At 38.1% G+C, this 27319-nt stretch overlaps 1 protein-coding gene across 1 annotated transcript in view; it reads left to right on the forward strand.

The window, feature by feature from the left end:
• The first annotated feature begins 438 nt into the window (after positions 1–438).
• The window catches only part of epha4b (eph receptor A4b), a 101286-nt gene continuing 74405 nt past the window's right edge, over positions 439–27319 (forward strand). The window contains 3 exon segments of the mRNA XM_043220669.1: positions 439–597; positions 12955–13019; positions 18535–19195. Coding sequence (XP_043076604.1) covers positions 504–597; positions 12955–13019; positions 18535–19195 — 820 coding nt within the window. The 5' untranslated portion in view covers positions 439–503.

A 27319-nucleotide genomic window follows, 5' to 3' on the forward strand; every position in this document is an offset into this window, starting at 1 on the left:
ACATAAGCGTTAACTCAATTTTAACCTCCCATTTCTTAGACAGACCTACACAATATGTAATCGAAGTGCAATTTTATTTCTAAAAAGAGAAACACTTTAATTTGTAGGTATATATTTAGTAATACAAGACGTTTTCTTTTTTTGCGCCTGATATAGCTTACTTAAGAAAAGTAAACCATCGAACAAAGTGTCGCTGCTACTAAAATTAGCTCGGAAAATTAGAAATTAAAGCCGATCTACAATAAAAAATTTGTCAGCTGTCATCATCCGCGCTTCCTTTAGTTTCTGTGCGGCGGCTGAGATCTTTATCGAGCTCGCGCCTTTAAAAGCAGCCGCGCGCCTCCCGCCTTCCTCCGTTTCCCTGGCAGCCCGGGATGATTGACACCCCGAGTCCAGGACCCTCCCTCTCCTCTGCTCTCCTCTCCTCACTTGAGCTCTGATCGCGAGCCTCAGTAACTTTCTACAGCGACAGGGATGCAGCGCGCGCTCAGCGCAGCCTGAAAATGGCAACCCTTTGGATTTATCCGTCCCTCCTTTTCTTTCTTTTCCCCTCCCTTACACCGAGCCAAGCCTTACGGAATTACCCAGAGAATGAAGGTAAGAGGGCTTTGCGTGTATTAACTAAGAATAGGATTAATTAACGGCTGAGGTTTGCGGGAGACGCAGTTTCTGAAGTGCGCTCTGGATGCTGTGGTTTCTATAAATCATGCATAGGGTGAACGAAGCAAGCAGGGAAAACAGCAAGTGCATGTGTTTAAGGTTTATTGAAATATTAGGGCACAACATGCTTGTCCTGTACCACTCGCTTTTGAAGCGCTCCCTGTGGATTGCAGTTGCACATTTCCAATGTTTTTCACACTGTACACGTGCCGGTAATGAAAAGCAATGGCACACGATCACACGAGTTTTAAGAATTAGTGCAATGCACATGTTTAAAAAAAATAACGACGAGTAAGTCTAAAAATCAGTTTACGCCATTTTTGAAACAGTAAATAAGTTATGAACTCTTATACTTCTCTCGCAAGTCATAGTGCAAAAGTAAAACTAGCTATATTTTGTTGTTCATTCATTAACCCCCTCTTAAAGTTAACTGTAAGAAACTTAAGAGACTCACTGTGTAATGGGAAGTTATTTAATATTTTATTATGTGATATTATACTAGACCTTATTTGAAAGTGCATAGATGTGCTAAGCAAATAAAGCAAAAATGAAAAACTTGATGTGAGCAGGTATGAGATACTCTTATATGTCCAGAATTTGTGCTGTGTGTTGTGTGCATTGTGCCGTATGGCCAGCTGGAAGCAGAGAGAAGCCTCTGTAAGCCTGATCATTTATCAGTGACCATAAGGTGATTTGTTAATGGTGACTGCATCTCGTCTATATAGCAGTCTCAATACACGCTAGAAAAATCTGTTCGGCAGTCTGTTAAATAAATAAAAAAATCTTAAAATAGCATATAAGTACCAGTTATCTGCCACAGGAAGGAGAACACTTGGAACTTGAGAAGTATTTTATCACTTTATTTTATTTGGAATAGTAGTTTATGCCTGTTTTGATGAAGGTTTATTTTCATCATCTCAAAAAAGCAAAAGAGTATGTTTTTGTGTGTGTGACAAAACATTTAGTTGCAAGCATTCCGATATTGTTCTTTTTGAATTGTGAACTATTATTAATTTTAAATGTAATATAGAACAGAACATACGAATAAGCTTCTTTTTCAGCACAGCTTAGCTCAAATGTTGGAATTTTGAGTTCATCGAAATGCTTCCTAGATAGACAATGAAGATAATGCTTCCATCGAGGCAGAGAGCTTTTGAGGGTAATTTCCTATCCCGAGAAAAGAGAGAAAGAGCTTCTTTTTTTTTTCTGGGTCCTTTCATTGAATTCATCCGTAAGTGAAAGAAATCAGCTTATTGAGTCACAGATGCATTTAGACTGCACCAATAGCGGCTCTCGAAACTTAGGAATATTTATTTTGTTGGATGAAAAATGCATTCGAGAGGATGATGAAACTGTGTTTAACCGGTGGAAATGGGAGACAAATCTTGTGCCCAACAGAAGGACCAAACAGTGCTTTGCTGGTTGGTGTCCCTGGCCGTCCAGTGACTGGAAATCTTTTTCGCTCTCTTTCTTTTTCCTTGTGTTCCCTCCCAGCAGGGATTGTTCTTCTAACCTCTTTCTTCTTTATAATGTTTTCTGCTTTCTTCTGAACCTTCCCCTCTGTTATCGGCCTAATTGGCCGACTTTAGTCGACTGCCCCGTGTCTTTGTATTTTCGCAGTAGCATGTGCTTTTGTGCGTATGTGAGCAGAGTGCATAACCGCTCATCCAGTGGCTTCCAATGCCCGAGCACGGTCTCTTCTGCTTTGTCTCTGCTGTGCTCCACGATGCTCTATGTGACTGTAAATAACGTCTTCTCATCTGGAGGACGCCCGCTGTGCTTGCTCACCGAGCCGTAAGACTGACCAGCGTTTGTTATTTTAAGCCGCAGTGGGAGTGCGGGTGCCATGTTACACTGGAGCAATGCGAGCACAATGACACGGGAGTCATTTGCCACATATGGACCAAAATGTGGAAGTCATCTAAGAGGGAATGAATTCAGAGAGGTCAGGGGAGAGTGCAGTAGCTCACTTGAACAGCAGAGGTCGCCTCGTAGTGTTCTTTTGTGAAGGTTTTGTTTCGCGATCTCAGAGTTTCGTGAATTCAGAATGAATATTTTGCCATGGGTTAGGATTTTGAGCTCCATTCATGGAGATCTTAACACAATTACGCCAAGACTCCTGCGAGCGTGTTTTGCAGAGTTTCAACAAGCACATGACTAGACACTGATTCAAAACTAATTTTACAACGAAATGAAGAAGAGCTCTGTTTAGTCTCTTGCAGCCTGCCAGTGGAGGGTTCATACCACCTGCTTGAGAAAAGATTAGATTGAGTCTGATCCGGGTTGGTGAGCTTAATTCGGTTTAATGGCTTAAAAAGAACATTTAATCTTTTTGCTGAACCCCTGGAATAGTCATCGATTTTTATGTTCCAGATTAGTATTCTGGCTTCACCATGGGCTGTTTTCACTGCTCTGATATTCCTCTCTCTCTTTCCTCACTTCAAGCGAGTTTGGGTGACCTGTCCCTGTTGCGTGCTTTCATTTACTGGGCAGCAGGATTAGTGGCTCAGCTTCCCCCAGGGGAAGAGGCTCTGTTTGTGAAGGAGCCTCTGTTCTCTGCCTTTTCTCCAGGTTTAAACAGTCTGGATTAGAGTGCCCTCATGGCCAAATGCCTCAGCTAAAACAAGCAAGAGAGAAGAACACACACAAACACACAAAAAATCAAGTATGTAGGCTAAATTTCAAGTAGTATGATAGCTTTTTTTGATTGGCAAGCTTACTGTTCGTGAAGGCATTTTGAAATGTTGAATGAATTTAAGATTTGGTTTACTATCCGTCTATCCATGTATTTATGAATTTCGGAGTAATTGTACAGAGCTATAGACATCAGTCTATTTTCAGCATTTTCTTAACATTTTGCCGACATCATGAAATTTCGATAATGTTTCAAGGAAAATGATAATAGTAACAAATGAGACATTGTGTGTGGAGAATATCTCAGATAATTTGAACCTAGATAAAAAATTGGAAATTTTTGTCATCCTGTGCTCTTATGCTCTCACCTGTGGAAAACAAAAAAAAAATATTATTTCGAAAATCTTATTGTTGTCCCATGCATTCTTCAGAATATCATATTTTGTGTTTGTAACAATGGGAGGGTTTATTCTTGATGAATCTCTTTAAGATCTCCTCAAAAATCTTGAGTAGAGTCTTTCTTTTAGGAGAATAACTGTAGATCTATTTATTGATTACACTTGTTTAACTGTATAAAGAGAACGGGAATCATAATATAATTTTATGATTAATCACATCAGTGTAATTGGATTGGTTTTATCACCATCATTATTTGGTTCACGACCTTGAGCTGACGTGGACATTGATTGGCCGCCTCGCTGCACTGATTCACCTCTATTACTGGGATTACTGATGGCTTTGCACTGTAGGTTGCACACCGATGTGCAATCATAAAAAAGACCTTAGAGGTCCTCTTAATTTCCCACAGTACACACCATTATTACCACACACGAGCAAAGGCTGGGGGGCAAATGATTTTCTGGACACGCGATGGCTCAAGCCAGGTAATTGATTAGCAATATTGTTTGCAGTGAAATTAAAATAGGTAAAAGAGGTAGGGGTAGACATATACCTATTGATTTTAGGACTTCATCAGCCTTGAATGGTACCCAGTGGCCTTCAAACGGTGTGAATTGGCAGACTGGTGTAGTTTCTTTGTGAAAAAGGATCATTTTACATGATCGGTTATTTGTTTTGGTTGAACTCGGGTCGTTGTTTGGGCTCGATCTGTTGTTTTTGTAAAGGAGCCCTTCCTGTGACATGCTGGGCTTCTGACCTGTATTCACCGGGATGCCCTCTGTTCTGCATTTCCCTGTCAGCTACTACTTCTGCCTCCAACAAATGAGCCGCTCTGTCCTCCCTTTTTCACTCTCTCGCTTTTTCTTTTCTGTTTCTACAAATGAACGCCTCTGACACTCATGTTCGGCTCACTGGAAGCTCATTAGCAGGCTAGTCAACACAATGGAGCCTGACTCTAAACGTCACGCTGTGCCTTCCACTCTCCCCGCGGTCTTGCCGGGTCCCAGTCTTGACCTTTTATTTGTTTTAATTGAATTCATCTGTCTGCCTTCGGCCTCAGCTTCTCTCTTTTTCGCGTGGTTTGGAGAGGTGATTGTGCTCGGAGAATCGCAGCCTCACCGCAGCGCTAAACAAACAGCGGGGTTTTTCAATTTGCTCTGCTCTGTGTTATTGACCGGGTGAAATCTCTCAGCGCCCGTGTCCCGCATGCTTCGAGTCTCTGTTTTCTGTTTGTCGGAGCTGACGGTGGGCTGTTTGCACAGCTCATCTGAGCTTGGCTGCTTCTATGCGGGTGGGTCAAACGATGGTTAGATTCACATTTCGATGCAATGCGACCTTGCCATTCGATGAGCATCTTTTTCAAAGCCAAAACCAACATCCTGCTTCGGACAGCCTGTATCCTGGGTCATTGTGATATCGCATGCTGTCTTTGCGACCTGATCCAGTCTTGTGCGGTTCTTGAGATGGCACTTTAGATGGTCAACACACAGTGATAAAAGAGGTGTAATTTAAGTAATGCACCTCTTAACTGGAAAATAATACAGCCTGGTCATGTTATAAAGATCGGGCAGCATTTTTGGTAGGGAAAATAGTTAAAGTGATACGATAATGCACCACAAAACTATTGGTGGTTACAAGTAAGTGCACTGAAAATGGATGGAACGAGCTTGTGAGTAGATGATGGTGAAAATTAATTCTCATTTTCCTTTGCAGATTTAGGTTTCTGGTGTCATACGACCCACTTCTACAACCACAATGTGACAGAACTACAGTGACATAGGTCAAGAACTAGTAACAATGTTTTAAAATTAAGTAATTTGTGACAGTTTTGAGTTGTAAATATTTCAGTAATTTAAATCATTAGTTCAATAATAAAGAAAAAAAATCTAATTAATATTTACATAATCTCGTCCAATAAAAACATATTTTGTTTACAGAATATATGTGTGTGTACTGTATGTTTTGAAATGTGTGTGCATTATATATATATATATATATATATATATATATATATATATATATATATATATACATACACTATTATTAATTATTATTATTATTTTTTTTTTTTATGATTTGAACAACATCCAATTTATCTGAAATATTTGCCTCTCTTGATGCCAACCACTAATCAGAGAATTTTTGTGAATGGAATCAATCCTTTTCCATCTAGCAGCCAGGTGATTATGGGAATTTCTGTGGTCTTTTTGTTCAGTCCATGTAGAGCCTGATGGCCAGTGGGAAATGGCAGAGGAAAATGAGAATGAAAGAGATGAAAAGGAGAGGAAAAGAGTGGTCATTGTCTGAGGGCTTCATTCTCCATGCACTCTCCAGACCGGGCCTGATGTTGGCAGCACAATAGCAGGCAGACCTGGCAGCTGATAGGGGGAAAAAAGAGGCAGAATGGAGATGTGTTTGTGGGAAGGATTTGTATGCCAATGAGCTTTAGACTGGACTGACTGAAAGTCTCTCTCTTTCTCTCTCTTTTTCTTCCTCAGTCACTCACACTCTTTTCTCTTCCAGCTTTCTCTCATTCTTTCCCTCCTGTGGCCAATTTGGTGCCGAGGGACTTGAGGATGCTGTCATTCAAAAATCTTGTCTTCTAAAGCTTTGTGTTCCCATGACTCCAAGCTTTGTCCTCCTGTGTGATTGTCAGAGTGCATGTGTGTGCGTAAGCGGGTGTATTCAGTTTTCCTTCTCTCCTGTCCACAGTTGTGTGTGTGTGTGTGTGTGTGTGTGTGTGTGTGTGTGTGTGTGTGTGTGCTTGTCTGGGTTTGCGGTGCTCCAGATAAACTCTACAGTACTTTGGGGCCAACAAACACTAGTGTTTTCAATTTACAGTATTTTTCTCAGTATTTTACAGAGCCAGACTGAGCAAATGCTATTTAAAATAAGAAAATATAAGTATAAATCTGTATGTCAGATGTATAAATAGTGTTGTTGCTGGCTGCTAAATGTCAAATAAAAAAAATCGTCAGCACGATAACAGTGTGCATTGGTTCAAATGACCTGTACACACATTTTAACAATTTATTTAAATCCACTTAAAATAAATAATTTAAAACAAACACACACACACAGCATACAATTCCGCAGTTAGTAGGATTTGCATAAAAATATGCAGTATTGCATTTTGCATCACATTGATTAATGTTTTCTTTTTGAGCCTTTATTCATTTAAAAATCTAAATATGAGTTTTTGCATGCTGTTTACTGAAAGTGATACAATACAAGGATACAATACAACTCTTTTCTACATGAAAATAACAGAGACCCTGAATGTATTATATATGTACAATATCAAAATGCTATCGAATTTTGGAACAGGTCAAATGCAGACAGAACCTTCTAATTCTGAAAAGTAATTTTCTGCTTGGAATTATAAGGTTCTATCTGCAAAACAAACTGAAGCAACAATTTTCAAGAAATACAAATAGTATATTTATAATTTGTTTTAGTATTGTAACAATGTGTATGTGAGACTCTTATATTTCATTATGCAAAGTAACTGTTCTGCAGTAAAGCCATTCAAGCCAGTTCAATTTTTGCAAACGATTATTGGTTTTATGTATGCGCTAATTAACAAATTAACTTTTATTATGGTCCACTTAGAGGGATCTGGGTTTGGTTCTTTTAAAGAGGACTCAAGTGTAAAAACACCCTTAAATGGAATGAAGGTAAAAAAATGTATACCCCCACCCCTAAAAAAATAAATAAATAAAAACAAATATATATATATATATATATATATATATATATATATATATATATATATATATATATATATATATATATATATATATATATATATATATTATATACAGTGTACACAAATATATGTAAATAAAACCTTTTTTTGTTGTTGAAAAATGTAGTTTCCATAAAAAATATTAAGCAGCAAAACAGTTTTATAAGAAATTAGCATATTAGAATTTGGTGGCCAGTATTATTAATTTTAGTGTTTATACTAAAACACAGATCACAAATATGATATGCTACTAATGCACAGTAATATGAGAAATTATGGGTGTTAAGCATGTGTTATGCACTTTTAACAAAGAAAAAATGCCTTGATATTATCTTCAATCAGACAGATTCTGATTAAAGACAAACACACAAACAAACAAATGCTAATACTGATATAGTCACTGAAATATCTGACATATGTCTAAAATGGTTTTATATACGTCGTTCCAAGCAAGCTGTGAGTTTGGAAGAGGAAGCAATCTCTTCCATATGCTTTTCTGATGACTTTGGCTCATTACGTATGCAGCCCATGATGCCGGTAGCTGCTCACAGGTACACTGACTCGGCCCTCAGCAGTGATTATGTGCTCACTAATGTGCCATTGGCTGCCGAGTGACCCAGCTTGGAGAGGGCTGACCGAACCGCACCGACTCCAGCATTCCTTAATGTCTTACTGCAGCGAGATCCACAAATCTTCAATTCCCCCCTTGCTGTACCCCTGTACCTCCCTGTTACCACGACAACACTCTGGCCCCTGCCACCGAGAGCGGAACGAAAGACCCCAAGCACCATTGACGGCCTCATTTAGATGGAGAAATGCATCAGAGAGGTTGAGAGGCGTGTGTGTGTGTGTGCGTTTTTGTGCTTTATAGACAATAAACGTATGTTTTTAGGCCTTGCGTGTTCTATAGGTAGGCTGTTTCAGTACACCTTTTTATCTTCATGTTGATTCTGCTTTTCAGTAGGCAGTCCGTGTATTCACACCTGTGACAAAGCGCGTGTTTTTGGCTGCCGCCCTCATTGTGAAGTCGCGCGGCTCTGCCTAAGGTATTGGAAGGGCTGGCTGGGCGTTTGATTGCTGGCAGGTAGATTAAAGCAGCTCTTCCGCCGGGATTAGAAAGCGAAAGGGGATGGAAGTGGAGATCACAGCCAGAGGAACACTGAGCTCTCCCCACTCAAAGTGTCCATAATCACCCCTGGCCTGGACTCAAGCACTTCAACAGCAGGCGAGAGAGAGAGAGAGAGAGAGAGAGAGAGAGAGATGGGGATCATGGGGATCTGGATAAAGAGAGAGAATGAGAGTGTAAAATGGAACAGTTTTGATGTTGGTCTCAATTTCTGGATGTGTGTTGTTATGCTAGTGATCGAGCGAGTGAAATTGGTTTTTCAGCGGTCAACGCCAGAGGATTTGCTTAGAAAGCTTGTAAATTAGTGAAGAAATCAAAGAACTTTAGATTTCTGTGCAACAATTTCAAAAGAGGCGCTTACCACGTCTGCATTAATTTGATCAAAATACAGTACAAACTGTAATACTATTAAGGATTACAGTTTAAAATACATTTTTGTCAATTTTATTACACATAATATATTCCTTTGATGGGAAAGCAGAATTTGTAGCAGCCGTTATTCCAGTCTTTTAGAAATTATTGTAATATGCTGATTTGGTGTTTAAGAAACATTTCATTTCATTCATTCATTCTTTCAAAAAATGTTTTTCTTCTTTAAAAAAAAAATCTTACTGATCTCAAACATTCAGAAAGTGTATGATATTAAATTTTAATGTGATATACATAAATGTGCTGAAGTAATTTTTTTAAATTAAACTATTTCACACAAACACACACAAACACAGGCACATATATATTCATAAAAATATTTTAAAAAAGAATGTGCTTGGTTTGTTCTTGGTTTTCTTGGTTCTTTTATTATGGACCAAGAAAAAAAATATATATATATATATATATAAATATATGTGTATATATATATATATATATATATATATATATATATATATATATATATATATATATATATATATAGTTGGTCCACTTATTAGTGTTCATACTGTCATTCTTATCATAAACCAAAAAATAAAAAAAACAATAAGACATCACAACCTAATTGGACACCTTTTGTGATATATATTTTGCAAATTTAGTAAACATACCAAACATGAAAAATTAAAAAAAACTCTTATTCAAATGAACAACCCTAACAAAGCAATCACATTAGAATCTGTTTTATTCAAACCAAGCCTGCTAAGTGTAAACACACCCTTAAAATGCCCAAATGTCAGTCAATTTTTCAGCCTGGCCACTAAAACTTTTTATGTATGTCAGAAAGCAACCAACATTTTCCTCTCCATATGCTTCCAGTAGAGATTCACTAATGCAAGCAACTAAAAGTGCAACAGATCAATGGATTATGATAAAAGTGTTGTATTTAATGATTTATCATAATAAAATCCTGGAGTGGACTCTAGCTTGTCTCTGGGGCATCCTGTTCCAGTAACATGGTCCCACAGTCTCTCTGCTTTTCTTGCCCATGTTACAATGCTGCCCGCCGACGATAATCAATACATGAGCATGTCTGTTTGAAACCAAACCCTGTGAAGAGCCCAAGCAGTCTGCTCCTGCAGACAACATAGGCGGTCATGGGAAAGTGATTCACATGTTGTGTTGAGAGAAAAAATGATCTTTGCAGCAAACATAAAGCCTTAAAAATCCTTATGGTAAATTATCAGACTATTCTACGAAACGCGATGGAAGTGTGTGATAAGGCAGTGTTTTATTTGTCAGAAGTTTGAGATGAGGCGAGATATGAATCTTACCGTAAAGTGTTTTTACTGGCTTTGATCTGATATCGAGTCATGGATGATGTTTTGTGTCTGGTTGGATTGGATGATGAATCTGAGTAGGTCTGGGACACAAATGGACAAAAGTCTGTTAGATGTGAGAAAGCAATTTACTTCTTCAGTGACAGAAATAGGGAAAAAACAAAGATATAAGAAATTAGGAAAGTTCACTATCTATCTCTATCTATCTGTCTCTCTATCTATCTATCTGTCTATATATCTGTCTGTCTATCATATATCTATCTATCTGTCTGCCTATCTATCATCTATCTATCTGTCTATATATCTGTCTGTCTATCATATATCTATCTATCTGTCTGCCTATCTATCATCTATGTCAGTCTGCCATTTTTGTAAAGACTTTGTAAAAGCAAATTGCATACTGTATTCTTTACCCTTAAAAAGGGTTTATTTAAATGTAATTTCATGGTGACTCTATTTCCTTGCATACAATTTTCAAGTGGTTTTCACAAGTGGTAGACACACAGTCATGTTTGTGAAGCATCAGAGCTGAAGTGTGATGTGTGGTGTTTAGTTAAATAAAGACTGTCTTTTGTTGCGTCCCCACAGACTTTATCAGCAGCGCTGCAAATAACTGATATAACAGTCGTCCACCTGTGTTATCCTCATTATTCCAGGCTTCATCTTTCCTCTGCCATCCCAGAATTGTTTATCCCAATTTAGAGTGTCCAAATTAGTGGTTCTCATCCGCAAGGCGATTGTATTAGGTCAGCTTCCGCCCTCCATTAGATGCCGCGCTGTTAAAGACATCAGTAATCACTGTGTTTAACCAAACAGAGACCACAGAAATGCTGTTGTGTGTGGTTTTAAAGAGCGACCTTTCCTCAGCGAAAAGGGTACCTATTCACTGAGCAAATGGCCTCAGCAAACACTCTGACACACTTTCGCTGCAACTTTATTTATTTACAAATGTCACCGTCACCGGTGGCGTAATGTGTTGCATCAGGCGTAGAGCTCTTTGGAAAAGCGATCCTCATCAATCCGGAGGATTTAGATGGGGACAGAAGAGAGTAGGAGGAGGGGAGATGAATCTTGCTTCACTGAATCACTCCATATGAACGCAGCATGTAACATTAGGCTACATTTGCAAAAGCATTGCTGTTAAAAGAAATTTAATTTAAATGCCCTTTTCTGTGAGTGGCTGAACACTTTGAATGCGAAATGAGCAATTGACATTTACAGCTCTGTGTCGCTGTAGTTGTTTGGACGTTTTATGCAGTGCAAAGTATGTGAGGTAGAGCAGATCCTTCTCGCTGCTTAAGGATTACAGTCAGCCTGCAGGAAAATATTTATGATACATGACTCCATTAATCTTACACTGACACTGCACTGTCACTATAAATCAAACACATTCCACTCCGCTTCATAGTCAACGGCTAAGGATACAGTGGTCATACTTTCGTTATCTACTTTTTTTTTTGTTGACAAATCCGGTTAAAACATTGACTTCCGAGAGGATGAAAAACAAACAAGGCTATTAAACCACTTAAGATCTGCATGCCAATAAATGGCATGTGTGCCAATAAAAAAAAATGTGCTGTGCTCAGCATTTCTTTATGCGGATATCCTGAAGTATTGACTAGAAGAAGTTACGTTTGTCTGTGTGTGTGTTCGTATACTGTGTCAGTCAGTCAGGCTGCATTATTTGTTCTAAACAGAATTAGTATTTTTAATTTAATTTTAATAGTATACTAGTATTTTATTAGTATTTTTCAATTATAAAATTTTTCATAAAACTGTTTAATAACAATTAATATTTTATGTATTTTATATATATATATATATATATATATATATATATATATATATATATATATATATATATATATATATATATATACACTTTAATAGTGATGTAGATTATTGCATATTGCATTTTGTTCTGTAATGCCATTATGACGGCTGGTAACACAAAAAGCAGTACCACAATATTTATATGGTAATCAAATATATCTATATTGTTTGACAATTCTGTCTTTTTAATTCTGTTCATGAAATGTAATGTTGAAATGTTTTGCAGCACTTTATCAAATGAGCAGTGTATATGTTTTCCTCAATCTGAAAAGGCAACATCAGAGGTGATTAAAAATGAATAGCTGTCTATGCTAAGACTTTATTTCCTCTGCAATGTAGATCATAACAAAAAACAACATTTTCAACCTGCCGCATGAGGAAGAGAGAGACTAGCACGAGAAATTAAATAGCCTTTTAGATGGTTTGTTGACCCATTCCCCTTGGCATACACACGCATACTCATACATACTCCAGAAATGAAAATGAAAACCATCAATACTGCGATCGAGGGCAAACCTCGTTTTGCCGGTAATGCTGTGTAAGACATGAATGTGTTTTTATTGATATATCTGATTTGCAAAACAGTCTTTCTCTTGTAATGGGTTCCCAGCATTGGGTTTCGCCGCTGGATGAAGGAGGGCATTGTGGGAATGATTTAAACCGTGGGGCTAGACTCTCGTCCCTCAGGCTACAGACCTGATTGTCTGCAACTGCTCTGTGATTTACTTGCCAAATATGCAATCTCATCTAACCAGCTTGTTTTGCTCACAATATGTCACGAGGTTGAGTGAACTTTAACAAATCATTACTTTTTTTTTTCTCCCCTGTGTGCTCTTTCTCTCTAGTTACATTGCTGGACACTATGTCTGCTCTGGGAGACCTTGGCTGGGAGGCCTATCCAGCTGAAGGGGTGAGTAACACAACCAATCAAATTCAAGACACAAACACACAAACCCCCCCCCAACAGTCTTTAATCAAGTCTGACTCTTGCATCCAGCCCAAATTATGGTGCGTTTTGTCTGCGCTTGTTTTACACAAAATTATTTGAACCACGCAGGGACAAACTTTTTAAAATTAAAATGAATCTATACTCCTGGGCTTCGACACACTTTTGAACCCCTCTAGCACATTTTTTCTTGCAGACAATCATCTGTAATCACGCCGTCGAGTTTCAGATGTGCTGGAATTGCATATGGTTAGACCCGACCTGCGCATGTATATTCATAAGAGTGGATACAGCATTCATCGGGCTCATGGGAAAGAAAGGCAGTAAGCACGTTCTCAAGTTCTTATAAATAGGAGACACTGTTTTTTGTGTGTGTAAATTGTAGGATGTGGTGTCAAGGTCATGTGGAGTCTAGTGGGCTTAGACCTGTTTCCAGCCAAGAGGCGTCCATGTTCGGCTTAACACCAACTTTCCCGGTCGCTTACTTCCAATTTATTTGAGGAAGACGTCAAGATTAAGAGTCTCTAAAGCAGGAAAACAATCCCCTGTGCCAGAGAGCAAAAGAAGGAGCCTTTATTTTGAGCAGAGAAGGCCTGTTCTGTCTTTTTTGAGGCGCCCAAAGTGGTCTAAAAATAATTGAGTTTGCAAAAACCATGGTGAGCTTAAAAGTAAATCAATCTTTGGGATTTCACAGCCGCCTTTTAAATGATTTAATAGAGCCGTCAGAAGCTAGATCAGATTGTCTGTGCCCCACACGCGTGTCTACGAGACGTGTCGTGTAGCAGCTAAATCTGGAGACGAGCGGAATTTACAAATGATTTTTTGCTGAAAATAGTACGACAGACATGAAGTCTGTGCCCCTTCTCAAACCGAGAAATATTAGACTTGCATAACAGAGTATTGCATTGCATAACAGGCTGATACATTGTCAATAACTCAAACCCGCTGTCTCAACCTAGGAGAGCATGCGAATATTGAATGACATTTAAAGTAAAGTTCTGGTGACAATGCAAATGCTAGAGCAAGATCCTCAAAACAGATACAAGCCAAACCTAGAAGTTATGAGATTTGTCATGTTTAATAGTTACAGTATTCTTTGCAGGTCTTTCACATTTGTATAGAGGAGATTAGTTTTTGTAAACAGCTTGGTGTGTTTGGATTGCTGTTGTGGGATTGAACGCTGCTGTAGTGCGAGTGAACCCGGCAGCAGAAGGCTAGAGCGTCTACAGAGAGCTGTTTCTCTAAGACTGCATTTCAATTTGCATACTATCTGCCGTACATAGTGCGCAGCATAAGAATTTGTGTGTTTTAGGGATGCATGATAGCGGGATCATATCACTTGCCTATGTTTACTTTTACCACCATCTAAGGCTAACTTAAATGGATTGTGCACAATCACAGAAAAAGATTGCTAGTAAATGATTTATCATTAAAAAAAGGCATATTTTCTTTCAAAATGAATCAATAAAGTAATTTAATATTTTTTTTTATGGAATGTTGATTGTTGTAGGCCAACCCATTATGGAATATATTATACAGAGAATAAGTTCTGTGATTAACACAGTCTAATAATCAGAAATAAACACAACTTGAATTAATTTTGCTACCTAATTACAATCACCAGAAGCTAAAGTTAGGCTATAAATGGAATACACTACATTACCCCTACTTTTTCCAGCAACTCATTCTTTGTTTACTTTGTCTACAAGTTTTAGTTTTAGTTAGATTAAATTAAAGAGGACTAGTGTGTAAGAGTTTTCCTGTGTGGCGTGATGTTTAACGTCCTCTACAACATTTTTTTGTCCCATTTATCCACCATCTTTTACAAGAGCTTAAAAGGAATCAGGTGTCCAGTACAACTAATATATTTCATGTAAAATAAACCATTAAAAACCATAATAAACCATCTTGCTGCACTCTATACTATAGATTTTAAATGTCATTCGTTTGACCATTCATTTTGAGATCTGCTAAAGAAAAAAAAAATACAGCCTGTGAACAGAGGAGATATTGTACGTGTCCCAGTGCTGTCAGTGTGTAGTAGACATCAACAGCTTTTAAATAGATAGATAGTATTTACAGCAAAACCACTAACCAAATTTAACAATAAATTATCAGTTTAAGAATCCAAACTAGTTACTGGTTTGGGTGACTCCCACATACTGCGAGAGTCTCTTCCAATTGGCCTGCTTCAACATGACGTCTGTTAAACTCTTCAGTGAACATTCCTCTCTGTCCTCGTGTGGTGTTTACCTTAGATTCAGTGATAGTAGGAGTCTCTTTGTTTTGCTGGTATGGCAGTTATTTAATGGGAGTGAACTGTAAGGCTAAATCAGGTCTCACAGCTGCGGCTTGCGTTTCATGCTTGAGGATTATCGCGGTGACCCGTGACCCACCGAACCCGCCGACGGTGCGCCATTGAGGAGCGGCTCACAGGAAAGCCGACGTGTTCCCAAAGCGGCCGCTTCACCTCCGCTGGATATTTACCTTACTGACTCAATCGAATGCCACTTGACCTTCGCAGGTCAAAACTAATACAGCTTTCCCTGTCCCAGATGTGGAAGGTTTGTTTTGGATCGGCTATCAAATGGCCATAGTCATTTAGGTTATGTGTGCGTGTCTGGTACTAAAATAGAAGGGAGTAATTCACCTAGAATGATAGAAAGCAGGTAACCCTAATAGCATGTCCTCCAAAAGAGGCCTTCTGCCTAAAAAAACAGACGTTCTTTTAGGGATTTAAAGTCAATTGCGCTTAAGTATTTTAAACTACCAGATGATTGTGGGCCTGCAATTAAGTTAAGCCAAAGAAGGGCTAAGCAGACCCCCTGATCTGACATATTTGCTTGGCTTCAAAGCGGTCAGAGCTTGTGAAGGGTGACTGGGGAATGGAGTTAAGGTATTTCAGATGAGACTCCAGGGGAAGCGGACAGCTTGGAGACGCTAATTAACAAGACGCCCACGTCACACTTATGACCGCTACATTGATTGAGAGTGGCTAAGCTTTACCTCCTGTCCAAATAACCTGTTTTTCACTTAACAATTGCGAGTGTGTGTGGAACTAGCTGCGCGTAGGAGGATTTATGAACGCTTTTGCTAAAGGTTTGCTAGTTTCGTTCACGAATATATCAACTGCACATGGCCAATTTCCTTTCAGATGGCTGTGCCCTATCGTGGCATACTAAAATGCGTGACTAAATTGTATATGCGCGTCTGGAGATCTGGAGCGTGTAACACAACCCTTTAGACTTTTGTATAACCACCCATCTGTGGTAAAATACTTCATGAATTCAGACAATGCGTTTCCAAAGAAACTTTCCGAGGGACGGTTGGGTTCAGACCGAGTTTTGAAAATAAATAAACAGAAAGGCATAAACCTGCCTTTATCCCTGTATAAATATTCCTTCAAATGTCTTAATTATTGCACTTGAAGGGAAAGAACGTACCCTGGACGTTCAGTGGCTGTGTCGCTTTGATCTGTAATGTTGTCCGCCCCTTCCCACCAGCCAGCATATGGCTCAGTTTAAAGCCAGACTGCGCTAGCAATTGACCCTCGTGCCTCGATCACTTTTTTAAAAGCTATAAGCTAATGGCAACGTGTCATAAATGCTCTCATTGTTGCTATGACATCATGGCAGACTGTGCTGACGCATGGAATAAAATACTTCAAATGCTTGATTGCGCTGATGTGGAAAATGGCTCTTTTGGAGACATTCTGATGTACTCTGTCTCCTTGACCATTTGCTTAAATGTGCACCCATATTCAGCTGCCAATCAGTTTAAGGGCTGTTAAAGGATTAGTTCACCCAAAAATGAAAATGCTATCATCATTTACTTACCCTTGTTTCATTCCAAACCCATTTGACTTTGCTTTTTCCTTGGAACACAAAAGAAGATATTTCATGTACTAGATGCTCTTTGCCGTGAAGTTATGAGTACTGGAGCTGTAAAGATCCATAAAGAAAACAAAAAGACAATAAATCAGAATTTTAAAGGATTCCCATGCTGTTTTTTTAAGTGTCGTCTTTTTTGTATGATGAACTGAAAGTTAATCTGTTAACTGTGGTATTTGAATCATTAAGTCATTGGGTTTGATTCATGAATCATTCAGATTGAGTGTATCCTCCTATTCGTTGAAAGGAAGCATTTGTAGGTGATTCTGACATATCTACTTGCTGTTTTTTATAGAAAAGCATTACATGACTTATGAAAAAATGAACTATTCAGCACTCATCACTTTTATGGGGCTTAAAAGCTCAAATCTGCATTTACTGTAATTGAAAAGGAGTGGTTAGTTCTCATTTTGTGTTCCACCGAGAAAGGTTTGAAACAGCATGAGGTTGTGTAAAAGCCGACAGACTTTTTATTTTTATGCGAGCTAGTCCTTTAAAAGAACATAGTGCTCTTTAAAAGAACCAGCTTTAACTTTCCCTGTCTTCTTGCAGTCACAGTGGATTGCTCCCATCATGCACTGTTCAAGAAATCTTGAGCAGAAATGATGAGGAATGTCTTCAAGTGGGAACTCAAGTGGTCAAGCAACAATTTCTGAATTCTTAGCATTTGAAGTCTAGTATGTTAGTCGCTGATTGATCAGAAGCTCGAATGAATCCCTAAAATCACTTAGAACTGAGCCGGTGGTCCTTCAGCTCATTTCTGCTGCAAATTATACAGAGAAGGAATAGAATTTATTGAAGCAAATCAGAATCTTTTTTGAGAAGCAGCCGTTCAAGAAATTGCCCACCCCTCTAAGACTCCCTGGATGGTTTATTTTCTCTCCCTTTAAGGAGTGAAATGTTACTTATGCATGAAGTGTTCCAAATGAAGGAACCTTAGACAAGTGGAAGCAGATGGCAAGAGATGATGGGAGACGAGTCCCTTAAACATACTCTATCTACCGCTGACTATACTGGAGACATACACACTCACACATACACATAGCTAACTGAGGATATATGGAAATACAAAATAGAAATGTGTCTATGGCGCACCTGGAAGGTGTGTGTAAAAATTATTTACATACTATGCACGCAATATTTAAGCCCAGACCTCAAAATTTAATTCATTTGTTTGTTTCAAAGTCTCTTATGCTCAAAATTTGATAAAAAATACAGTTAAAAATATGAATATTGTGAAATAATATTACAGTTTATAACGAGTGTTTTCTAATTTAGGGCATTTTAAAATGAAAACAGTCATACATGTTTAACTTTATTTTATTTCACATAAATATCTTAAGTAATACACACACACACGTTTTTTCATTAATTTTATTTGAAATAGACATCTTTGGTAACATTACAAATTTATTACTGCCTTTAAATTCATCACTTTTTAAGTGGAGAAAAAAACATGATCAAAGTTGTCTTAAAATACAAAACAAGTTTATTCCACCAAATAAAGCTGACACAGAAATGTCAAAGTTTGTATTAAAATTGTGAGAAGTGTTTTTTTGCAACTATAACAGTTGTTCTGTCTGTTGCAGTGGGAGGAAATCAGTGTGATGGATGAGAGGAACACCCCCATGCGCTCCTACCAGGTGTGTAATGTGATGGAGGCTAATCAGAACAACTGGCTACGCACACGCCACATCCCACGAGATGGAGCGCAGCGCGTCTACATCGAGATTAAGTTCACCCTGCGTGACTGCAACAGTCTGCCTGGAGTCCCTGGCACCTGCAAAGAAACTTTCAATATGTACTACTACGAGTCCAACAACCCCAACCTGTGGTTTATCAAAGAGAGCCAGTACATAAAGATCGACACTATTGCGGCCGACGAGAGCTTCACGCAGACTGACGTGGGTGATCGCGTTATGAAACTGAACACAGAAGTGAGGGACATCAGTAACTTGAGCAAGAAGGGCTTCTACTTGGCTTTCCAAGATGTCGGAGCCTGTATCGCTTTGGTGTCCCTGAGGGTCTTCTATAAGAAGTGTCCTCTTGCCGTTCTGAACTTGGCCCAGTTTCCCGACACGGTGACTGGTGGAGATTCGGCTTTGGTGGAGGTTAGGGGATCTTGTGTGAATGACTCGGAGGAGTTTGAGGCGCCGAGGATGTACTGCAGTGGAGATGGTGGATGGCTGGTGCCTATTGGACGCTGCGTCTGCAAGCCAGGCTTTGAGGAGAACAAGGACTACTGTCAGCGTGAGTTTTCAGTTTCAGCATTTTTTCTCCTGTATTGGCAATCTTTGATATGTAGTGGACCTAAAAAGTGATTAGACACTTTTGTACTTAGTTACACTTTAAAATGTAAGGCTGCACATGACAACTGCTGTTAAGAATTTTGCATGCTCTTTTCCCCTCTTTTTTACGTCAAGATTGTATAATTTTAATGCTCAAATAAAATTAATATTTAAAAACAATAATAATCATACCGTTAAATGTAATCTATAGGATATCTCAAATATATTAAAAAAATATAAATTTGTCACACACTCTTAAAATAAAGGTAAAAATAAACTTTTTTTTTGGTGCCAATGGTTCTGAGGAACCTTAAACATCCATGAAACCTTTCAAATACAGAAAAGGTTCTTTATAGTCAAAAAATTTTTTTTTAAATGTTCTTCAAAATGGTTATTTTAGGAAATGTTCACTGAAAGGTTCTTCTGTGACATCACACATCAGTACCAGTAGCATTTGCATGTTTTTTTTTTTTTTTTGCTTTTTTATATCAATGTGTGAAGTCATCAGATGTGTTGTCTCTTTAAAAAAATAATGCTATATTGATTTTATATTTTATAACATAATGCAATAATAATCATGTAATTTAAGTGTGGCAAAGGTGTCCAAATACTTTTGGGGTTACTAAATAACAAAAAAACTATTTTTCTCTGACTTAACTGAGCAATTTATTGGGTAATATGACACATTCTGTGGTGATGAAATGTATCCGCAGTCAGATTTTTTAGCAGTTGCGGTCCCTTTGTTTGTTTCTGAAGTGAGCGTGTATGTGTGTGTTTGTGAGCGAATGCAAATGAGTTTGCAATGAAAGTAGCTGAGGGCTTCAGTGACTCATTCAGATTCACTCTGTGCCTCGTTTCCCTGTGTTGGGTAAGGTAGTTGTGCTCCAGGATACAAATTATTGAGACATAGCATTCCGCAGACTATCTGTTCTGTTTACTTGCTCTGCAAATCCATAGGCCTCCAGCAGGCAGACTAACTTTTATTTGAGAGGGTGTGTGTGTGTTCATTGGATGAGTTCGTAAAAGTTTACTCCAAAAGAAGTTAAAGCCAGCTGTTGATTATTATTTTTTCAAATTTTGCATCATTTGAAGCTATAGTACCTCAAACCCCAGAACTTCTTGTTTCTTTTGGTTAATATTATTATATTATAACTTGCTCTAGAAGTTACAGTATATTCCCTGACATGTAAGCTAATGTAGCTTAGCTTTACTTTTTTAGTAAAAAAGGGTTTTTTAGTCATAGCTGTTGCTAAATTGTATACTATATGATTTTGCTGTATTTATTTCAGATGTTTTTATTTGATCCGCTGAGATCATACTAGCTTCAATTGCTCCTAATTCTTCTCTTGTTGTTCTATCGCTGTTTTGACTTCTGCGTAGCCTGCAAACACGTCAAAACATGAAAAAAGGAAATATCTAGCAACCCACACAGCTCTTGCAGGTTCAAACTTCTTGTTGATTGAAACTCCTACTTATTTTTATTTATTTGCATGCCATTATTGTGCAGAGTACGTTTCTTTTATCTAGTCTGAGATCTTGGACGGCTGTGGAAGCGAGGAAAACATGACGGGGTCCTGCTAGTGTAATCGTGGGGCTGTTGTTCTCTTTCTTTGTGCATTTGGCTGTTCGTCATCTAATGGCTGCTGAGTGGCATCATGTTGTTTGCTAATGGGTAGGCTAGAGCAACACAGAGGGACCTGCTGAGGAGCTAATGACAGCACCTTCATAATGAAACGTTACCAGACTTCACACCACTTTCAAACAGATAGCATCTCCATTTTTCTGTTAACTACATTTATTTTTGCTTTTAGCGAAACGCAATTTTTTTTTTTTTTTAGCTTAGCTTATGCTAATCTCATAGTGTCAGTATTACTTCCTATCAATCTGAGGGTGACCATGTTCTCTTTTTCCCAATTATCCTGTCAGGAATTTCTTATTTGCCAATTTATTATTTGTCATGATATTGGTTTTGTTTCCCTATTAGTTTTATATTAGATAAATGTAATGACTGAAAAGTACTTTTTAGGGTGTTATTCACTCAAAAATGAAAATCATTAATTACTCACTCTCATGTCGTTCCAAACCCGTAAGATCTTTGTTCTTGTTATTTTTATATATTTTTGAAAAAATACGAGAGCTTTTTGACCCTGCATAGACAGTAATAGTACAACCATATTAAAGGCCCAGAAAGTTAGTAAAGACATTGTTAAAATAGTCAATGCGACATCAAAGAAAGAGCAAAGAAAACAAAAACAGCCACAATTTATTCTCTTCTGTGTCAGTCTTCCATGCACATCCTGGTTCCACGTCAGAACGCTGCATGCATGCATCGTGGTGCTCTCGAGAATTTGCATCAACTGACACAAAAGGGAAGAAATTGTTGAAGTTGAAATTTTTTTTTTCTTTGTGCACAAATTTATTTTCGCAGCTTCATAAAATTATGTCACGCGGACGTTTTCACTGTCCTTTCTGAGATTGAATGTGGTAGTTTCGTTGTTGTCTATTCAGGGTCAGAAAGTTCTCTGATTTTTATCAAAAATATCTTAATTGGTGTTCCTAAAATTAATGAAGGACTTTTGGAACAACATGAGAGTGAGTAATTAGTGAAAGAGCAATGCGATGCATGCATTATACATTATCGGCAAGAGTAAAATCAAGTGTGATCTACAAAGAACTAGTTATTTTTTATTTAAATTTGGCTAAAAATGTCCAAAGGCCCCTTGGGAAATTCTGAAATTTGAAATCACTGTTGATATTGCATTCTTGATGTTCACCATGACAACATTGTGAGATGCAGTAACTTTCCTCTATTTCCTATTGCAACAATAAGATCGAAAACATCGATAAATGCAGAAACACTGTTCTGAAACCTTCTATCCTTTTCATGCAAGAGGTCAAGGAATGGTCACTCTTTGCAAAATAATCTTATCGGAACGTGCCAGTAAAATGAATTGCTCTCTGCTGGCCAATTAACCTTATTCAAAGCTAGCTGTATCTTTTCTGGTCCGATCTCTCAATCAATCACGCGAGAGCTCGGTGGAAAAGAGAAGTAAGAACTCACCGAAGGCCTTGCTAACAGAGCGCAAGACTCAATAAATAGAGATTGACCGTGTTGAGCTATTTCTCAGTGTGTTGGTCCGTAGGCCAGCATGACGAAATGGCTAATCATGGAGGTCTATTGGCAGCGCAAGGCCAGAGGTCGTCTAATATATGGCCTTGTCCTTCATCTCAGGCAGTGAATTATAGCTCTATGTGTGTGGGTATGTGTATGTATGTGCAGGCTTTTTTTTTTTTTTTGCTTTCACCATAGTGACTGCGTTACACATCAGGCCGGCAGATGGCTTTTCATATTTAGTACATGAGTTATCCCTGTAAGCTCTGATTATATTGCGGATTTGTGAATGATCCTCCATCTGTATTAAGCTGACAGATTCTCTAGAAATGGATTCCGCTGGTGGTACAATAGCTGTCTTGGAGACCACATGGTTGTTTAATCGACAGGTAGACATCTAGCAGATATCGGAAAGCTTAGCATGGGATTAGGAATCATGGATCCTATTGTTTTGTGCCTTAGGCCACTTTGGGTTAGCGTAAAGCCTTATTGTTGTGGTGGGAGATAATCGATTACGATAGAGCAGCATAATTAGAAACTCAGATGCTTTCCAGTAGTTAAAAAGTTTTATATCAACATTTAAGTTCAACTTTTATTCAGCTAAACTAAACACTAAACCAATAAAGACGGCTGAAATGTTGAATGATATTTCTATTTTGAATAATGTTGATCTTTTTGTATTCCTAAAATAATTCTCATTGTGTTTATCACAGATTCCACAAAATATTAATCAGAGCAACTGTTTTCAATATTGAACAATAATACATTGCATGAATAAATGGCAAATCATTCATATTTGAACGTTTTACGAATTACGATTATGAGACGCTGAAGACTCAAGTAATGGTTGCTGAATTACTGTTTCACAGTGATGCATATCAAGTTCGACTATACATGTTTTTAAATGAGTTATAGCTAACAACAAATTTCTGTCTTTTTTCTATTATTATGCTTTCCTCCCTTCGTGTGCCACAGAAAAAAGAAACTCATACAGGTCTGGAAAAACATTGAGGTTGCATTTTTGGGTGAACTAAACAATCAAGTATGTGGGCAAGGACATTTGGAGTATTTAGAGAGAAGTGGGAGTGAAAGGACATTTACTTTTATCTGCTGAAATTTCACAGCAGAGTGAAATTCAGAAATACAAAGGGAACACTTCATTCTTTGCGCAGTTTGTTGATTGCGAGCCAAGGTGAAATGAGCGTTCACCTAAACAGCAAGCTTTTCGAGGACTTGAGTGCTGGCTAAATTTGGAAACATTGCTTGACTAAAGCCCACATGGGTAATTGTGTTACCTCTCCAGGACCGTTAGTAACTGGCATCTCAATGAGTCAGTAAAGGCAAAAGGTGTTGGTTTCTAACACTTGCTCCGGTGTTTATGCCCAGGAGAGCTGATTCCAGACTTTCCTCGGAGCCAGCGCTCTGCAAACAAAAGGTCAGAGCCCCCGGAAAAGCGTGTCAGCTGCACTGAATAGCCTCTGCGGTGAAACTGTCAGCAGGCTAATATATTAAAATGAGGCTTTTTTGCTTGTCTTCTTTATGCAAGGTAGGTGCTAATGGACTCATTAGCGGGGCCTGCTCTGTCTCTGAAATGGCAGCCAGCTCTAATTACTGACATTTTCCATAGTGCTGTTTTTGTAATATTCGTGTTTTTCTTCAGCTGTTCCGTGGTCGAGTTTCGGTAATGGTCACCCCTCCTTCCCAACGCGGGCTCTAGCGACGCTTGGAGACCACTCAGGAGATGAGGCTGCTGGTCCCTGTTTAAATATTCATTAGGACTCATGGATCCAACTGTCTCTGAGAAACGTGAATAAAAAAGGCTAAGTGCTTTCATTTAAAAAAGGCAACAAATAATGGAAAATGATGACATTCAATTAGGCTTGGCTGTGTGCTGCCCGTCAACGCTTCTCATTTGGAAGTCAGCAAGGAAGTCCATTTGAATGCTGATCAGCGTATGTTTGTTCAAGACTGCATTTTTTGACAGTCGTGCATAAATGTGCTTGAAAAGGCACGAGCTTGTGCGTCTGGTTGAGTCGCGTTGTCCTCTGTGTCGGGGCAGCGAGGCAGGCTAGCGCTGGTACATTTCCATAGGGATTTCTGGACTAGGAGCATTCCCTCTATGGTTTTCTCAGATGACGCAGACTATATCGTTCTGCTTATAAAATATTAATATCTTCATGGCAAGTTAGTTTTCAATGCACTTTTTGAATATAACTACAATTATCAGAAATAAGGCTTGTCAGGTGAATAGATCGTGATATAGTGCACTGTCACACTTTCAGAGGACATCAAATAGCCTTTCTTTCACCCAAACATATAAATTTGGTCATTATTTACTGTTCTGCAAATTGTTTTAGACCTGTACTAAAAATTTAACTTTGTAACTTGTATATACATATATATATATATATATATATATATATATATATATATATATATATATATATATATATATATCATACTGACAAAATATTTGTAGTCATCCGTGGTGTTCTTTCTTTCTTTCTGTATTTTGGAAGTTTGACAGCATCAGTCCTCATTCACTTTCATCATATTTAAAAGTGTAGCCACAATGTTGTTCTAAAAATGCACACTTTTATTTCCACAGAAAGAGTTGAGTAACAGCAGAATGCAAATATGCATCTCTTTAAATAGATTTTATAAGAATTTGTCAGTGGTTTCACAGCAATTTAACACAGAGAACCATCATTTACTCAGTCCAGCTTAACACACACACCTTGATTGCCGTTTTTTATTATTGATTCCTTAATGTATATTTAATGCTGGATCGGATGTGGAATTTAATGATTCGAATCAGTCTGAAATATACTAAGATGCACTTAATGAGTTTACAGTAAATTTATCTTGTAACTTACCAGAATAACCCATCTTCTGAAGATGAGTTCTCCATCGACGATGGATCTTCCTGAGTGGTTCACCCTGCTGTGTGGCTTCGTTTTTTATTTTTTTTTACATCTGGCATTTTGAAATGTGCCGGTCCAGAACCTTTACACCCTGCTAGGTAATTAATATGCTCAGGCTGTGTTCAGTCTCAAGGGGGCTCTCATTAGCACAGTCCACATTCACAGCGTTGAGGGCCCATCTGATAAGATCTGCCTGTTCTCAGGTCAGTTATTGTGTTGCTGCTGGCTTTTCATATCAGCTGGATAAATAAGGCCGTTGCTTTCTTGGTTTGAAACGTTCAGGATGGGTAGACGGGGCTTGTTTCTGTTGAACTCACATTGCTTACATGAACAGAAGAGTGCATATTTGTCTTTGCATATGTCATGCTGAAGGTAGTCTCATAGAGTCAGATTGGGCCTTATACCAGTACTAAATAGGTTATAGCTGCTTTTGATGTTAATTTATTAATTTTTTTAAATAATTAATTGTGCATTCTCATGTCACCTATTTTTACAATTATTTTACATTTGCTGCCATCTAAAAATTCAATGAGATTTCAACATAAATATCCACATTTTAATGCTGTGGTGCTTAAATTCACTTGTAGCATTTACAATGATTGTCTTTTCTTTTATTCTTATATTTTTAAACAGTTTTGACAAAATATTATTAATTAATATATCAATTATCAGTCAAAAATAACTTGACTTAACAGTAATTTTGATTTGGTGCCTCACCATTTAATGTAGAAATATTCATATAGCATTTAGACTACACTTTTTTTTTTTTTTTTAAAGAAATATTATAATGCTAAAGGAGTAAAAATATATATATATATATTTACAAATATTCAAAATTCACTGATTCCACATCACATTTTAAATCTTTTAAATCTCAAAAATCTTCAAAAGCTTCCATTTAATAAAGTTCTAGAAGAGCATTTCTCAGCTAGACTGTATTGCATTCATTCAAACCTTTTCAACCAGATTTCCAGAAATTGTACAAAACCAACCAGTCAGATTGAGATAATGAATATTTTGGGCTGTTCCTGTGTACAATTTTTTTTAGATTCTGCCGAATGTCGCTTTGTGTTTGTTTCTATTTTGACACAAGATTGTGTATTTATAAGATACAGTAAGTGTGTCGTATTCAGACTTCCGTGGTACCCAGGGTACTGATGCCGGATAGTGTCTCACTGATTAAACAGAACAACTGACTGTACGGGTCCCTGTGCGCTGTGTAGATTTCAGCCATCCTTTCTGTCTCTCTCAGAGTAACCCTACACGTCCATGGCAAAAAATAACCTGATGTGTACTGTCACAGGGATTATATCATTATGAAATTGAGATTTGCTGTCAAAACACACCACTGGATACATATCCTCAATTGCACTCATTGCACACTGTTTTGGTTCTGTCTCTTCCTCTCTTTCCATTTTCTATCACTGCTTTGAGTTGATGTTTTTTTTTTCTCTGTCTCTCTCTACCTGACCCCTGGAGGCCCGAAGCAGGCCATTCATGCTGTCTGCGTCTGCCACAACCAATTACAGTTCCAGCAGAGACCAGAGCAGCCCAGACACCTGTCATCTTCCACTCCTCTGTCCTGGAACCCGATATACTTTCTCTCTCCACTGACTCACTCTCACTCCTCCTGTATGACGTTGACGATCGCTCCTACTTAGCTTCTTTTCTTGCTTTTCTTCAGTTGGCGCATTTAATTTCTCTCTGTTCCAGTCTTGTGCCCTTCAGTAAGTCCCGCTGTCTTGCACTCTTTTGAACATCATGTCATGCTTATTTCTCTTGCATGATCCAATACATTTGTATGGGATGCACATGATGCTTCAAACGGGTGAACAGGTTAGACCGGTGAACAGGTCATATTTTGATATAGTGTTTGATATAATGTTTTTGATGTGGTGATTCATTGTGAAGCGTGACAAATAGCGCAATTCTACCTTCAGGTCATGTCTGTATGACCGTATTTGAGATACGTTTTAGCTGCCAGTGGGAAACTCATTTTCTTATGAGTTATGTTAGTGTTGATTACAAAATACATAAGATTAATCATTTT

This window comes from Puntigrus tetrazona, chromosome 2, assembly GCF_018831695.1.
Source record: "Puntigrus tetrazona isolate hp1 chromosome 2, ASM1883169v1, whole genome shotgun sequence".
NCBI classification, from domain to species: domain Eukaryota; kingdom Metazoa; phylum Chordata; class Actinopteri; order Cypriniformes; family Cyprinidae; genus Puntigrus; species Puntigrus tetrazona.